The 18,236-nt window shown below is 46.5% G+C and overlaps 1 protein-coding gene across 1 annotated transcript in view; it reads left to right on the forward strand.

Annotated features, from left to right (window-relative positions):
- The window catches only part of p2rx2 (purinergic receptor P2X, ligand-gated ion channel, 2), a 74,392-nt gene that overhangs the window by 7,166 nt on the left and 48,990 nt on the right, over positions 1-18,236 (forward strand). Inside the window, exons 3-4 of the mRNA XM_085961446.1 lie at positions 2,061-2,132; positions 18,104-18,179. Coding sequence (XP_085817572.1) covers positions 2,061-2,132; positions 18,104-18,179 — 148 coding nt within the window. The remainder of the gene's footprint in view (positions 1-2,060; positions 2,133-18,103; positions 18,180-18,236) is intronic.

The following is an 18,236-nucleotide window of genomic DNA, read 5'->3' on the forward strand; positions in this document are numbered from 1 at the left end:
TCAGTCTGCCTTCAGAAAGTTTGGAGAGGCACATATGCAAAAAACATGAATATCCATTTAAGATCACATGGGTGTACTATTGTTAGACACGGGGTTATGTCATTGTATAGTTAGGTATTGGACAGTAAGGGCACGCCCCTAAACATAGGATGCTCATACTGTTTATGCAAGTGACTGGCACCGTTGCACCTGAGAGAATATCTAACCCAAGACCCTAAACTTATAACATATTGGCCCAGAAATTCAGGTCGGTGGTTTCCCGCGGGTGCAAGCCCCCGACCTGCACTTACCGACTGCGCCGGCCGTTGAGCTGTGGGCCCACATGGGATTCCGATCCTGGGCCTCTTCCAACTGCCGGCGCGCAGTGCTTGCGTATCCCAGGGGCGCAGTTAGTTCGATGCGTCCCCTGGGATCACGTGGGCCATGGAGAGCCAATGGTAGCAGGGAATGCTTCATTCATAAGTTTGACAAGACCTGTCAAACCTATAAATACTATAAGCCCCAAAACATCACTAAATCTTCAAATACATTTTTTTAAAAACATCACATTTTTAAAATAACTATAAATTACATGAAATAACTATTTTAAACAATAATTTAAATTTTTGAAAAAATTAATTACATTTTCTAACAGGGCTAAAAATAAACTTACCTTTCTTTAAAGTATTTAAAAATAATAAACCTGTGGAAAAAATGTTTTAAAGCAGGCCTTGTGCCTGCTTTTTAAAAGTGTAACTCCTGGAGACTTACCCTCCTGGGAAAACCTTTAAAAAAAACGTAAGTTCGATGCGCACGCGCTGGCTCTCCAGCGCACGCGTTCCACCTGTCAACCTCTTCTTTCAGGGGAACGGAAGTGCCAGTTTCCCACGCATGCGCAGTGCATGCACGAAACCGGCACTTCCATTGGGCTTACGGGTGAGTACCCCATGCGTACTCACCCGTGGAGACCCAAATTTCTGGGCCATTAATATAAATTAGCATAGACTGGGAATTGAACCCGGGACTCTTTTGCCTGTATGGTTCTGTACCATAAAACACAGTGGGGGAGAAATTGGGTTGAGCCGCAAACGGGGCGCCAAGCTCGCCTGGGCGCCAGATTTTGCGCTGCGATCGGAGCAGCAGCGATCACCGGAAATTCAGCTTGAGCGCCCCAAGAGGGACACGGGGCGAGGCTCGAGGTGCTCCGCGTCCCTCTTAGGGCGCTGAAACTGAATATCGCAGCGCAACATGCCGCAGCACCACATGCTGTGGCACGGCGCGCTGCGGTACTGCAGGACTTCCTCCCATTCTTAAGGGGGAGGGGCCTGCACCTGAGAAGCAGACAGTCTTGGTTTAATGTCTCAACTGAAAGACGGCACCTCTGACAGGGAGCACTCCTTCAGTACTGCGTTCAAGTGCCAGCCTGGATTATGTGCTCAAGTCTCTGGTGTGGGGCTTTAACGCACAACCTCCTGACTCGGAAGCAAGCTACCACTGAGCCAAGGCTAACACCAACACTGAAATTTTACAGGAATGTCTTTTGCGGATTTGTGTCATTCCTTTACTGCATGAGTTGGAAGGGAAGCTTCATGACAACCGAGTACACACCATCCACACAGCACCTCGTGCGACCCCAGTTTTCAAAATCGTAATTTAACACAGGAAAGTGTTTATAGAATATTGCCTCCTCTATCCCCCACCTGCAGAGAATGAATCCAACTGTCTCCTACCTCTCCTGATGGAATTCCAGTGCCTTCTAAACTGCTCTCATGGAACCCTAGTGCTTCCCAACTACCTTGAACTAATGGCCCGTGCCTCTTACCTGACCTGATGGAACCCCAGCTTTTCTCACTCACCCTAATGGGACTCCAGTGCTGATCACTTTCTCTGATGGTCCACAGTGCTTCTGACTTGCTCTAATGGGATCCTAGCGTGTCTCATCTGCCCCAATGAAACCCAATTTTCTTTTTGAGATGTTGAGCAATAAACAAGGAGATGTCAAGACATAGCGCTGGACTTGCCCTACACCACCAGAGGTCTCAATCAATAAATTCTAATTCTGTAACCATTTTTCAATCCAGGGTCGAGATATTTTCAGCATCACTGTGCGAACTATGACAACCCCATTACAGAGACTGAACACCTGTCCTGAGGTAAGGTTTACTAGGCTCATTAGCCCGAAAATTCCTCGGAGTGGGGAAGGGGATCTGCCAGTCTCCCTTATCTCTGATGATAGACCAGCAGTGTCCCCAGGAAAACAGTAGAGACCGGGATGTGGTGCATCTCCACTGCCTTTAAGCATTTCATACTTGCCTTGTAGGAAGGTAGAACCTCAGTCCACTCTTTACAAGGCAAATGACAGATGGGGGACAGAGCTAGGAGTGGGGATTCCCTAAACTAGGAGTTCCTGCTTCTCCGACTCCAGTGGAATCCGGTGCAGTAGTGGCGGTCGGTATCCTGAGTGAGGGGAGACATACCAGACTCCCCAAGGGCATATGGGGGCCCCACCAGTGGGTTCCAGGCCAAGTTCCTGGACTACCACAGATAATTAAAAAAAACTGCAGATCAGTCCTTTGTTCAGGGGCTCAATAGGACCATTGCTGGGGTCTAGTGGGGTACGGGCTGGGTAACACCCCCAACAGGTAGGAAAGTGCCAGAGTTTCCGGCAGGCATGGGCAGGGGCCAGAGATGTGCCCAAAGTGGCGCTTGCTCCTGCCTGACCCATGCCAATGAAGTGCCCTCCCACTGACCTGCAAACTCCAGTGAGGTCACCGCTGAAGATCACCATCAGGCACAATCCCAATGTAATACAAAAGCAAAATACTGCAGGAAATCTGAAATAAAAACAGAAAATGCTGGAAATACTCAACAGGTCAGGCAGCACCTGTGGAGAGAGAAACAGAACGTTTCAGGTCGATGACCTTTCATCAGAACTGGAAAAGGTTAGAGATGTAACAGGTTTTAAACAAGTACAGAGGCCGGGAAAGGGAGAGGGGAGGAAAGAACCAAAGGGAAGGTCTGTGATAGGGTGGAAGGCAGGAGAGATTAAATGACAAAAGGGATGATGGTGCGAGTTGAAAGGAGATGGTAACGGGACAAATTAAAAAAACAAAAGATGAGTCTAGAGGAGGTGTAAATGGGAATAGCAGAATCATCAGCAACATTTGCCATCAAAAAAGTGGGGCAGAGGTTATGATCTGAAATTTATCGAACTTGGTGTTGAGTTCAGAAGGCTGTAAAGTGCTTAAAAGAAAGATGAGATGCTGTTCCTCGAGCTTATGTTGAGATTCATTGGAACAGTGTAGGAGGCTGTGGACAGAGAGGTCAGAGAGGGAGTGGTCCAGAGAATTAAAATGACAGACGATCGGAAGCTCCGGGTCATGCTTGCGGACTGACCGGAGGTGTTCCGCAAAGCGGCCACCCAATCTGCGTTTGGTCTCCTAAATGATAGAGGAGACCGCATCGTGAGCAGCAAATACAGTATACTAAATTGAAAAAAGTAACCTTAGCTCCAGTGGAAAAAGTCCTGAATTCTCGAGCTTCTTGTCATGACTGTAACCTTTTATTCCTGGTAACATCCTAGTGAATCTAAGCGGTATCTTTTCTATAGCTTTTATATCCTTCCTATAAAGGATGCTCAAAACTGTACACAATACTTCAATTGCAGTCTAAGATCTTTTACAAGTTAAACATTACCTCCTTGTTTTTGTATTCAATGCCCTAAACACAACACCAAGGCCGCAAAATTCCCGTGCTTAGCCCCAGCAGTTAAGGTCGATTTCTGGGAAAAAATGGTGGCCGCCCCGCTTCCGCCGACTTCTGGCATGGGCTGTGCTGGTCGCCATCTTGGGAAGGGCGATAGTGCAGCCGTTGCCTGTGTGGGGCGGAAGAATTCAAATGAGGCAGATCGTGATGTTAATCAGCATGAAACGCTGATTTGCCGCACAACATGCCATTTTGGACGTCACCGCTCCGCTGTTCGCCCTCTCCTAAACACGCACCAGCTGAACGTGCGTTCACTGCACAAGGGACCCCCCACCAGTGTTGTTTAAAGGGACACAATCCAACTTTGAGGTAAGTTTCTTTTTGGTTTTGTACTGGTTCCTGTACTGTTTTTCAGTAGTGCCTCAGTGTAATCAAAATATAACGTTGGGAAAGTGTGCAGGGAGTGCTGCTGGATGTTGGGAAGGCATTGGCTCTTAAAAGAAGGCCTCTGACTACATCACTTGCTCCCAGTCATGGGGGCTCTACTTGCTGTCCCCCTCGTGCTGCAGCATGACAGGGGGACGGAGCAGATGCAGCAAAGACAAGCTTCTCACAGAGGGAGGAGGGCCCTCCGCAGGGTCTTCAGGGAGCACTTCTCCTACCTGCACTTAAGCCAGGAGCAGTGTGTTCGGAGGATCTGCTTCACCAGGGAGGTGGTCACAGTATTCTACCACCTCTTGGAATCAGATCTGCAGCCTCAGAGCAGGGTGATGACAGTGCTGCCAGTGGCACTCAAGGTGACCCTGAATTTTTTCGTTAACGGATCCTTCCAGGCTGGAGCAGGCGACATAGCTAACATCTCCCAGTTCGTCGTCCATTGCTGCATCCAGAACGTCACAGAAGCTCTGTACTCCAGGAGAGGGGATTTCATTGTCTTCTCTCTGAACAGAGAGAAGCAGGAGGAATGCACACGTGGCTTTGCCTGGATATCTGGCATCCCCATGGTGCAGGGCACCATTGACTGCACACACGTGGCTTTGCCTGGATATCGGGCTTCCCCATGGTGCAGGGCGCCATTGACTGCACACATGCAGCTTTGCGGATGCGGCTTATGTATTGATTTCTATGTGGGTTCAATGACGACACATTGATGAAAGAGAATGTCTTTTAATCTAAAGTCTGTTCAACTATGTTAACAGCATTACAGGAGACACCATGTTAGAGATCCATCTAAAACAAAACTAAAACTAAACTCTCTCTCTCTCACATGCCCTCTGCTGGTAAGGCATAAATAATCAAACAGGCAAATATGCTGGTAAGGCATCATAATCAAACAGGCAAATACCATCACTATTTGCTGATATCATTACATCTCCCTTTCTTAAAACAAAAGTATTTTACTTTTATCTAACAACATGTTTTCTTTGTATTACTCTGCATTTTAACTGTAACACTTAATGAACTTACATTATCATTATCATTATCAAGGTTTTTTAACCTTGTTTTGTGTGTTCACATGAAATATGTAAATACCTAGAACTTGAAGAGAGAATAAGATAACATTACTTCCTTCTATAACAAGAGTCCTTAAATTTGCTCAATGAGTCTCTCAGGAGGCTTCACGTGTCTTGAGGATTTTCTGATTGATTGTCCTTGAATCTGAGTTGTTGCCTCAGATGATGTGTTCTCAGCTGTGTGATCAGGTTGTTCAACAGTATCAGTCTTTTGACCTGCTGTGTGATCAGGTTGTTCAACAGTATCAGTCTTTTGACCTGCTGTGGCTGGTCCCATGAGAAGATCTCGACGATTTCTTCTCAGAACAGCACCCTCATCTGTCTGAATGGTGTATGATCTTGGTTGGACTTCACTCAGGACAGTTCCCTTCTGAGTCCATATGTTTGTTTTGTCTTTGAACCTTACTTGGTCACCAGTGTGGAGTTCAGGTAGGTTTTGTGTTCCTCTGTCATAGTAGTACTTTTGCTTTTCTTTCTGTTCTTTGAACTTCCTCACTTTCTCCCCCTCTTTTGTTTTCAGGAGGTTCTCCGGGATGGGTAGGTTTGACCTTAGCAGACGTCCCATAAGGAGTTGGGCTGGTGACATACCACACTCGAGCGGCGTTGTGCGGTATACAAGCATGCTCTGGTAGAAGTCAGTTCCACTGTCTTTTGCCTTGTACATCAGTCTTTTCACTGTCTGGACCGATTTTTCCACTAGTCCATTGGACTGTGGAAAGTGAGGACTTGACATTGTGTGGACAAAGTCCCACTCTTTGGCAAAGTGTCGGAAACTTGCATTGTAAAACTGGGGTCCGTTGTCTGTGAAGACCTCGCTTGCTATGCCATGTCTGGAGAATATGGCTTTCATACATCTTATCACAGCATCTGCAGTGGTGGTGTACAGTCTACAAACCTCTGGATACAGGGAGTAATAGTCTGTGACTACAAGATAGTCCTTCCCTTGACATACGAATAGGTCAGCGCCTACCTTCTGGTAAGGTCTGTCTGGCGCTGGGTGTGGCTTTAGTGGTTCTACCGGATTGCTTGCTCGATATTTCAGGCATATTGTGCAGTTTGACACCTCATTTGTCACATCTTGGTTGATTCGTGGCCAGTACATCACCTCTCGTGCTCTTTTCTTACACTTTTCGATTCCCAGATGTCCTCCATGGATCCTTTTTAGCATCTCTTTTCTCAGACTCTTTGGGATAACTATTTTACTTCCTTTGTAGATGATGTCTTCGACCACTGATAGTTCCGCCCTGCAGTTCCAGTACTCTGCCATGTCAGGTGAGCAGTCTTGCTTCATGTTGGGCCATCCATCCAAGATGCTTTTCCTCAGTCGTCTCATTGTTTGTCTCAGTCTTTATGAGCTCCATTTTTGCATCTGCTATGGGCATTGCACTTGTGATCATGTCCACGTAGGCATTCACTTTTTCATCCATTTTGGTGTTTGCGGGCTCTCTTGGGTCTACAGCTCTGGACAACGTGTCTGCTGTATACATCAGCTTACCCGGTGTGTATGCAACATTCAGTGTATAGCGTTGCAGCCTGATCATCATTCTTTGTATTCTAAGCGGACACCCATTTAGTGGCTTTTGGAACAATGCAATCAAGGGCTTATGGTCAGTCTCTACACTGATTGCTTGTCCTGACACAAACTGGTGAAATCTTGCACAGGCGTATGTGATGCTGAGCAGCTCCTTTTCTATTTGAGCATATCACGTCTCCGCGTCTGTCATTGAGCGCGATGCATATGCAATAGGCTGCCAGTAGTCATATTTTTGCAGAAGAACGGCACCGAGCCCACTCTGTGATGCATCTGATGATATCTTGATGGGTCTCGCTGGGTCATAAAACCTCAGAACTGGTTCCTCTGTGAGCAGTTTCTTTAGATCGCTCCATGACTTCTCATGCTCATGATTCCATTCCCATTCTATGTTCTTTTCAGTTAGTCTTCTCAGTGGCGCCATCTTTTCTGAGAGGTTGGATATGAATTTACCCATGTAGTTGATCATTCCATTAAACCTCTGCACGTCCTTTTTGCATTGTGGCTTTGGCATATTCTCAATGGCGGACACCTTTCTGGGATCTGGTCTGATGCCCTTACTGCTAAGGATATCTCCCACGAATGTCAGTTCTGTCACCCCGAGCTGGCATTTCTCTCTATTCAGCTTCAGGTTTGTTTTCCTTGTTGCTTCCAGCACTTTTTTCAGTCTCTCGTCATGCTCAGTTCTCGTGGTTCCCCATACTATGATGTCATCCATTGATGTATCAACTCCCTCCAGGTGCTCATAGATCATATGGATAGTTTTGTGATACACTTCAGGAGCTGAGGCAATGCCAAATGGTAACCTTATGAATCTGTATCTGCCAAATGGACTGTTGAACGTGCACAGCCTTGAACTTGCCTCGTCCAGTTTCATCTGCCAAAATCCTGATGATGCATCTAACTTGCTGAAATACTTTGCATTTGCAAACTGTGACATGATTTCCTCACGTGTAGGAAGCTTGAAGTGCTCTCTCTTTATTGCTCTGTTTAGATCTCTTGGATCCAGGCAAATTCTGAGCTTTCCATTCTTTTTGTCCACAACGACGAGGGAACTCACCCACTCAGTTGGCTCATCTATCTTCTGAATCACATTCAGGCTTTCCATCCTGTCCAACTCTGCCTTCAGTTGCTTTTGAAGAGCAAACGGAACTTTTCTGCATGGATGTATGACCGGTGTCATACTTTTATCTACTCTGATCGTGTGTACTCCTGGAAGGCAGCCTAGACCCTGAAATAGGTCGTTGTACTCTTTCATGAATTCATCATAGACTGTCTCTCCTTCGCTTTCCACAACGAGGACTCTCTTTACCAGGTTCAGTCTCTCACAGGCTTTTAAACCTAGTATGGCCTGCACATCCTTTGGCACCATGATTAATGCTAGCGTGTGCTCTCTGTCCTTGTGTGTCACTTGGACAATGCATCTTCCTTTCACTGGTATATCAGTACCTGAGTATCCTGTCACTTTCACTTTTATTCCATGTATCTTTAGTCTGGGTCTAATTTTCTTAAAATCAGTCTCTGATATCATATTAACTTGTGCTCCAGTATCCAATTTAAATGGAATGTGTATGTCATTCACTTTTAGTGTCAACATCCGGTCTCTTTTTTCTTTTTTGTTTTCAGACACAACATCCACATAGAACTCCTCTATCTCACTTTCATCTACTGTATGGACCTTGCTTTGTTGCGCTTGGTTCTTACAGCAACGGGCATAATGGTTGTTCTTGTTGCAACTATTGCATGTTTTACCATATGCTGGACACTTTTTTGGTGGATGCTGTGTACCGCATCGACTACATGACTTTCGATTGCCCCTTTCATTTTTGTTCGCTGGCCACGCCTCTTTTTTCACATTGGCGCTCTTTTTGTTAAACGGTTTGTGTCCGTTCTTTCTCACTGCATCCACATTGCAGCTACTGTCACTGAACAGCTCCTTTGCCTGCGACTTCACAGTCTCTGTAGCCCTACACAGTGCTATGGCTTTCCCCAGGTCTAGATTTTGCTCTCTTAGCAGTCTTTCCCTTAGACCATTATCTGGAATACCACACACCAGTCTGTCTTTTATCAGCGAGTCTGTCAGTCCCCCAAATTCATACATTTTGCTTCTGTTTCTCAGTTCAGTCACATACTGATCAATAGTCTCTCCCGTTTTCTGTACACATGTGAAAAATCTGTGCCTCTCAAACGTCACATTACGTTTAGGTATGCAGTAGGCCTCAAACTGTTCCATTATTTTATCCAACTTCATTTTGTCTCCATCAGCAGCGAATGTGAAGTTATTATACACCTCCAGCGCTTCATCACCCATGACATGTAAGAACACTGACGCTTTCATTTTATCACTTTTCTCGTCAGCTCCGATTTCTGCTAAATACAACCCCAAACATTGTTTGAACCTCCTCCAATTTTCAGCCACATTACCTGTCAACTGAAGCTTCGCCGGTGGGTGTAAACCTTCCATTTTTCACTTCGTTAGCTATTCTCCAATGGTAAGTAACGATGTTCTCTTTTTGCTTGCTAATATGTGGATGATGCGCTATCAATTACTCATAAAAGACTGAGAGTTAGAAGAGTAACCAAAGGCTTTTATTAACAACAGAATGGAGGTCTGCCTCGCGTGGTCGACCGGTCCATGATACTAAGGGCTGGGGAGCAGTCACCTTTATACTAGGACCTGTGGGAGGAGTCAGCCGAGGCATGTCCAGGCATGTACACAGTGGAATACAAACAGGACAAACAGGAATACAAACAGTGGTTTACCACAGTGGAGAGCTGATTTAACTTCAGATTTTTCCTCTTCATCTCTTTCAATCACTTCTGACACCATGTATCGATTTGTATGTGGGTTCAATGACGACACATTCATGAAAGAGAATGTCTTTTAATCTAAAGCTTGTTCAACTCAGTTAACAGCATTTACAGGAGACACCATCTTAGAGATCCATCTAAAACGAAACTAAAACTAAACTCTCTCTCTCTCACATGCCCTCTGCTGGTAAGGCATAAATAATCAAAGAGACAAATATGCTGGTAAGGCATCATAATCAAACAGGCAAATACCATCACTATTTGCTGATATCATTACAGCTTATCAATTTTGAGATGTACCACAACTGCAAAGGCTACCGCTCTCTTAATGTGCAGTTGGTGTGCGACCACGCCCAGCGTGATGGTGAATGCCCGGTATCCCAGCACCAGCCATGATGCCTTCATCCTGTGCCAGTCCGCTGCGCCAGCAATCTTCCAGCCACCACGTCGAACCCGAGGGTGGCTTCTCAGAGACAAGGGCTATCCACTACAAGAGTCGCTGCCACTCCCCCTCCCCCGGGGCAGCACCTCAGCATTCCTAACCATCTGTTGTCACACAGATTGCATGGCAGCACGCTGATTTTGCATGACAGAAGTCTGAGCTTCCACTGCAGCAATCAGACGTTGGGTCACTTCCGCTTGTGCTGCAATGGAAGCTGTGACATTTCCAATCACACCCAGCATCATGGTTGGATCCATAATTTCTCCAATGGCTTGCCCATCGTTTCCATCCTGGAAATCATGGGCTCCAAGCTCCGTGCAAAACACCGTGCAACGTTGGAGCTGGACTCCTCCATGTTCCTTGACAGTGACAAGAGGCTCTCTGGCAGGCCTGCCATTGCACCAAGCATTTGTGTGTCCATGGCCATCACCCACCCCATCGAAGTCCTTATCTGAGTCCTGTGCAGCAGAACTCGTGTGTGACCTCACCCTCCGGGGAGCTGGCACCTATGCTACCTTTTCCCCTTGGCCTGGCTGCAGCCCACTCGTGCTCAGTGACTCACCACGTGCAGATCCTGCCCCATACTACCCTCTAAAATTCATGCTGTCCCATTTTCTGAGCTGGTGCCTGGGAGTGTCCGATCGAGTGACGGTGCCTCTTCTTCTCCATCACTCTCCTCCTCTACTTCTGGCTGAAGACATTGGGCTGCTAGCAGTTCTTTTGTATCTGAAAGGAAAAAGGCATAAGGGTCGGTTTGTGGTGAGGGGAGGGGGAAAGCAAGACATCATCAGCAGCTTGTAAGTGAGAAGAGATTGTGGAATGAGGGGGAAGTGAGATGCGAGAAGAAGGATTAGGTATGAGCGTACCGTCATCATCAATGGTTTCAGCATCACCCCGGGCCACGGCCTCAATGTCGGCCCCTCCAGTTATCTCCAGCACAGTCTCCTCCATGGGGATTAGGTTGTGCAGTCGTTGCTACTCTCTCCAATTAAAACAATTACCCTCTCTCACCCTGGACGCTCCCCCTGGTATGGCCCTCATCTCTGCTCCCTTAAGTCCGAAGAATGCAGACTTGAACAGATATGGCGGACAACTGGTTTAGCCATGCACCGCCAGATCTGGCTGGACCACATAAAGTATTATCGGGTCGTGCTCTTGTCTGCCAATATTGCTCACTATTCCAGAATCATTCTGGAATGCAAAGATAAACCCCGGCTCTTATTCTCTACTGCTAACCATCATCTTAAACCCCTCTCCCCATCTCCTCCGCCCTTACCTCCAACAACAAGTGTGAGGAGCTCATGGACTTCTTTGCCTCTAAGATTGAGACCATCTGTTCAGCTGCCTCTGCCACTTCCCTTCCTTCCCCTAGCCCACTGGGCCAAACTTCCTCTAAGGTTGCCCCCTGCCCTAGCCCTGAATTCACATCTTTCTCCAGTTTCTCTCTGATCTCCCCTCATGACCTCTCTGTGCTCATCTTGTCCATGTGATCCACCTCCTGCTCCCTCGACCCTATTCCCACCATACTGCTGACCACCCAATTTCCTTTTCTGGTCTCCATGTTAGCTGACATTGTTAGCAGTTCTCTCTCCTCGGGTGCTGTCCCGCTCTCCCCCAAATCTGCCATCATCACCCCTCTCAAAAAAACAACCCTTGACCCCTCCGTCCTTGCAAACTACCGCCCCATCTCCAACCTCCCTTTCCTCTCCAAAGTCCTTGAATATTTTGTCGCCTCCCAAATCCATGCCTATCTTTCCCTCAATTCCATGTTTGAATCTCTCTCTCCAACAGATATACCACTTTGAGTACTGTTGGGGGGGATGGCTTATCAGAGGAAGGCCGCAGCAGCCAACTTCCTGGCACCAGGGGTGGCTCTGCTGCACAGAATGGAAGGAAAAAGTGTGGTAGAGCTATAGCAATAGGGGATTCAATTGTAAGGGGAATAGATAGGCGTTTCTGCGGCCGCAAACGAGACTCCAGGATGGTGTGTTTCCTCCCTGGTGCAAGGGTCAAGGATGTCTCCAAGCAGCTGCAGAACATCTTGGAAGGGGAAGGTGAACAGCCAGTTGTCGTGGTGCATATAGGCACCAACGATATAGGTAAAAAGCGGGATGAGGCCCTAAAAGCGGAATATAGGGAGTTAGGAGGTAAATTAAAAAACAGGACCTCAAAGGTAGTAATCTCAGGATTGCTACCAGTGCCACGTGCTAGTCAGAGTAGAAATAGAAGGATACTTCAGATGAATACGTGGCTAGAGGAATGGTGCCAGGGGAAGGGATTCAAGTTCCTGGGACATTGGAACCGGTTCTGGGGGAGGTGAGACCAGTTCAAACCAGACGGTCTGCACCTGGGCAGGGCTGGAACCGATGTCCTAGGGGGAGTGTTTGCTAGTGCTGTGGGGGAGGGTTTAAACTAAAATGGAAGGGGGTTGGGAACCTGAGCAGGGAGACAGAGGAAAGGAAAACAAGGATAAAAGCAAAAGATAGGAAGGAGAAAAACAAAAGTGGCAGTCAGAAAAATCGACGGTTTAAATCAAACGTGGCCACAGTAAATAATAATTCTAATAGGTCTAAGAGCGTTAAAAAAACAAGCCTGAAGGCTTTGTGTCTTAATGCAAGGAGCATTTGTAATAAGGTGGATGAATTGGCTGCGCAAATAGAGGTAAACGAATATGATTTGGTTGGGATTACGGAAACGTGGCTCAAGGACGGGCAAGACTGGGAACTCAACATCCAGGGGTATTCGATATTCAGGAAAGATAGGCAAAAAGGAAAGGGAGGAGGGGTAGCATTACTGGTTAAAGAAGGGATTAACACAATTGTAATGAAGGATATTAGCTCTGATGAGGTGGAATCTGTATGGGTAGAATTGAGAAATACTAAGGGGAAAAAAACATTAGTGGGAGTGGTATATAGACCTCCAAACAGTAAGGTGGAGGTTGGGGATGGCATTAAAAGGGAAATTAAAGAAGCGTGCAATAAGGGCACAGCAGTCATCATGGGTGACTTTAATCTACATATAGATTGGGCTAACCAAATTAGTAACAATACTGTGGAGGAGGAATTCCTGGAGTGTTTACGGGATGGTTTCCTGGACCAATATGTCGAGGAACCAACCAGAGATCAGGCCATCTTAGACTGGGTATTATGTAATGAGAAAGGATTAATTAGCAATCTTGTTGTATGAGGCCCCTTGGGTCGGAGCGATCATAATATGATCGAATTCTTCATTAAGATGGAGAATGAAGTAATTGACTCAGAAACTAGGGTCCTCAATTTAAATAAAGGAAACTACGATGGTCTGAGGAGCGAGTTGGGTAAGATTGATTGGGGAATGGCACTCAAAGGGTTGACAGTGGATAGGCAATGGCAAACATTCAAAGACCGAATGGATGAACTACAGAAGTTGTTCATCCCAGTTTGGCATAAAAATAAAACAAAAAAGGTGACTCAACCGTGGCTAACAAGGGAAATTAGGGATAGCATAAGATCCAAGGAGAGGACATACAAATTGGCCAGAAAAAGCAATAATCCTGAGGATTGGGAGCAGTTTAGGATTCAACAAAGGAGGACAAAGGGATTAATTAAGAAAGGGAAAATAGAATATGAGAGTAAGCTTTCAGGGAACATAAAAACTGACTGTAAAAGCTTTTATAGATATGTAAAGAGGAAAAGATTGGTGAAGTCAAGCGTAGGTCCCTTGCAGTCAGAATCGGGGGAATTTATAATGGGGAGCAAAGAAATGGCAGACCAACTAAATACATATTTTGGTTCTGTCTTCACAAAGAAGGACATAAATAACCTCCCAGAAATACCGCGGAACATAGGGTCTGATGAAAGGGTGGAACTGAAAGATATCAGTATTTGTAGGGAAATGGTGTTAGGAAAATTGATGGGACTGAAGGCCGATAAATCCCCAGGGCCTGATAATCTACATCCCAGGGTACTTAAGGAAGTGGCCCTAGAAATAGTAGATGCATTGCTGGTCATCTTCCAGAACTCAATAGACTCTGGAACAGTACCCATGGATTGGAGGGTAGCTAATGTTACCCCACTATTCAAAAAAGGTGGCAGAGAAAAAGTGGGGAATTATAGACCGGTAAGCCTGACATCGGTAGTGGGGAAAATGCTAGAGTCCATTATAAAAGATGTAATAGCAGAGCACTTGGAAAGCAGTGACAGGATCGGACAAAGTCAACATGGATTTACAAAAGGTAAATCCTGCTTGACTAATCTACTGGAATTTTTTGAGGATGTAACTGGTAAAATAGATAAGGGAGAACCAGTGGATGTGGTGTATTTGGACTTTCAGAAGGCTTTCGATAAGGTCCCGCATAAGAGGTTAGCGTGCAAAATTAAGGCACATGGGATTGGGGGCAAGGTACTGACTTGGATAGAGAACTGGTTGGCGGACAGAAAGCAAAGAGTTGGAATAAACGGGTCATTTTCCGAGTGGCAGGCAGTGACTAGTGGGGTACCGCAAGGATCGGTCCTAGGACCCCAGCTGTTCACAATATATATTAATGATCTGGACGAGGGAATTGGATGTAATATCTCCAAATTTGCAGACGACACAAAGCTGGGTGGGAGGGTATGCTGTGAGGAGGATGTCATGAAACTCCAGTACGATTTGGACAGGTCGGGTGATTGGGCAGAAACATGGCAAATGCACTATAATGTGGATAAATGTGAGGTTATCCACTTTGGTGGCAAAAACAGGAAGGCAGATTATTATTTGAATGGCAATAGATTGGGAGAAGGGGAAGTGCAAAGAGACCTGGGTGTTCTTGTGCACCAGTCGCTGAAGGTAAGCATGCAGGTGCAGCAAGCGGTTAAGAAGGCAAATGGTATGTTGGCCTTTGTAGCAAGAGGGTTCGAGTACAAGAATAAGGATGTCTTGCTGCAGTTGTACAGGGCCTTGGTGAGACCGCACCTTGAGTATTGTGTGCAGTTTTGGTCACCTTACCTGAGGAAGGACGTTCTTGCCATGGAGGGAGTGCAGCGAAGATTCACCAGGCTGATACCTGGGATGGCAGGAATGACGTACGAGGAGAGATTGTGTCAATTGGGCTTATACTCACTGGAGTTTAGAAGATTGAGAGGGGATCTCATCGAAACCTATAAAATTCTGTCAGGTCTGGACAGACTAGATGCAGAAAGGATGTTTCTGATGGCCGGGGAGTCCAGAACCAGGGGTCATAGTCTACGGATAAGGGGTAAGCCATTTAGGACTGAAATGAGGAGGAATTTCTTCACCCAGAGAGTGGTGAACCTGTGGAATTCTCTGCCACAGAGGGCGGTGGAGGCCAGTTCATTAAATATATTCAAGAAAGAGTTGGGTATATTTCTTGAGGCTAAAGGGATCAAGGGATATGGGGAGAAGGCAGGGACAGGGTACTGAATTTGGATGATCAGCCATGATCTCATTGAATGGCGGAGCAGGCTCAAAGGGCCGAATGGCCTACTCCTGCTCCTATCATCTATGTTTCTATCAGGTTTCCGCCCTTGCCACAGTATCGAAACAGCTCTCATCAAAGTCACAAATGACATCCTTTGTGACTGTGACAAAGGTAAACTATCCCTCCTCGTCCTTCTTGACTTGTCTGCAGCCTTTGACACGGTTGACCACTCCATCCTTCTCCACCGTCGTCCAGCTGGGTGGGACTGCACTCGCCTGGTTCCATTCTTATCTATCGAATCGTAGCCAGAGAATCACCTGCAATGGCTTCTCTTCCTGCTCCCGCATCATTATCTCTGGTGTCCCCCAAGGATCAATCCTTGGCCCCCCTCCTATTTCTCATCTACATGCTGCCCCTTGGCGACATTATCCGAAAACACAGTGTCAGTTTCCACATGTACGCTGACAACACCCAACCCTCACTACCACTTCTTTCAACCCCTCCACGATCTCTAAATTGTCAGACTGCTTGTCCAACATCCAGTTCTGGGTGAGCAGAAATTTTCTCCAATTAAATATTGGGAAGACCGAACCATTGTTTTCAGTTCCCACCACGAACTCCGTTCCCTAGCCACTGACTCCATCCCTGTCCCTAACATCTGTCTAAGGCTGAATCACACTGTTCGCAACCTTGGTGTCATATTTGACCCTGAAATGAGCTTCTGACCACATATCCACAGCATAACTAGAAACGCCTATTTCCACCTCCGTAACATCGCCCATCTCCGCCCTTGCCTCAGCTCATCCGCTGCTGAAATCCTCATCCATGCCTTTGTTACCTCTGGACTTGACTATTCCAACGCACTCCTGGCTGGCCTCCCACATTCCACCCTACGTAAACTTGAGGTCATCCAAAACTCGCTGCCCATGTCCTAACTCGCACCAATCCCGTTCGCCCACCACCCCTGTACTCGCTGACCTACATTGGCTCCCGGTTATGCAATGCCTCAATTTCAAAATTCTCATCCTTGTTTTCAAATCCCTCCATGGCCTCGCCCCTTCCTATCACTGTAATCTCCTTCAGCCCCACAACTCCCCTGAGATATCTGCACTCCTCTAATTCTGCCCTCTTGAGCATCCCTGACCTGATTATAATCGCTCAACCATTGGTGGCCGTGCCTTCTGTTGCCTAGGCCCTAAGCTCTGGAATTCCCTGCCTAAACCTCTCCGCCTCGCTACCTCTCTTTCCTCCTTTAAGATGCTCCTTAAAACCTACCTCTTTGACGAAGCTTTTGGTCACCTGCCCTAATTTATCCTTATGTGGCTCGGTGTCAAATTTTTTGTCTTTTAATACTCATGTGAAGTGCCTTGGGACGTTTTGCTACATTAAAGGCACTATATAAATACAAGTTGTTGTTGTTGTGAACAACCTTGGCCTGCAAGAGAAAGGGAAGTGTGTGTAGTGCAATATGTTTGGGTGATGTGCCTGCCATGGTTGAATAGCTGGCAGTGTGCGCAAGGTGTGAGATGTGGGTGCGAGGCTTGTAGCAGTGGTAAATGTGCGAGGGTGAAGTGAAGCAATGATTGTGAGGTATGAGTCGTGATTGCTAGAGATTGTTGGTAGTTGAGTAATAGGGGTGTGATGCATTGAGCAGTGTGTGAGGTGAGTGGTGCAGTTGGTGGGATGTGGCATTTGAAGGTACATTCACTCACCTTGACCACTCGAGTAAGGTCATTAAACCTCTTCCGGCACTGGATCCAGGTCCTGGGGGCAACACTGGTGGCACTGATGGCTTCCGCTATTTCCTCCTACGGAGTGCCTGGAAGGCCTCCTGCCCCCCTTGCGGGTACAGGACCTGTCTCCTCCTGTACACCCTCTGCACCAAGGCCTCCAGTGCTGCATCGGAGAACCGAGGTGCACGCTCTCTCCCCTGTTGAGACATATTTATTTGACTAGCTCCACCAAGAATGAGGTCCTTCTGATTCAGAGCACCTCCCCTTTAAGAAGTGCAGAACAGCCTGTGACTCTGCAGACAACCTTTAAATGGAGAGCAGACTGCGCAGAATATTGGGCCCCCTGTTGAGAGCCGAGCCAACCAGCAGCATGTTTAGTGTTGAGCTCAGCGCTCCAATCATTACAATGAGCAGGCAGCATGAATTTTGTGTGCTGCCTGTACTACAGCCTGTACTACTGCCTGTACTACAGCCGATCACGCATCGCGATTCCCGCGCCCGTTTTCTGGCCTAATCGAATTTTGCCCCCCCAGGAAATCTACTTGCCCATCAGTCAGCTCAGGGCAGTCATAAATCACTTCGGACATGATAGTCACCCGATTCTACAGCACATTAACTTGTAGATGCTGCCGCTGAGGAGCACGATACGTGTTTGTCCATATTCTCCACGTGGTCAGTTCTCAGTCTCATTGGTTTTAATGAAAGATGCCATCTGTAACATTAACCTGTCTTTTCTTTTGCAGATGCTGTACATTTACAGCACTTTCACTTTTTTTATTTCAGATTTCTCACTGTCCTTTGTATCGGTTCTTGTAATTGGATGTTATAGAATCCTAATTTAATGGGGTGAAACATTGTTCCAAGGATTGTAGTTTAATTGTGGTTTGTTGACATTTTAGGACTGTGTCCCCAATTTAAAAACATTTTCTTTAAAATTTAAAACTTTTCCTTTAACAAAAGTAGTTATTTCTCTATTAAATTCTTCCTTAGAGTGACCATGTTCCTGGATCTACATGCACGTCTGACTTAGATTGTGTGGTTGGAGAAATGGAATTGCTTGGAAATGGTACAGTATGAACAGACTAGTGTGAGGGGGGAGGGTGTAAGATTATCACGGATCAGT

The sequence above is a fragment of the Somniosus microcephalus genome, chromosome 19 (assembly GCF_052327205.1).
Source record: "Somniosus microcephalus isolate GS21.2 chromosome 19, FLI_Smic_1.0, whole genome shotgun sequence".
Classification (NCBI taxonomy): Eukaryota; Metazoa; Chordata; class Chondrichthyes; order Squaliformes; family Somniosidae; genus Somniosus; species Somniosus microcephalus.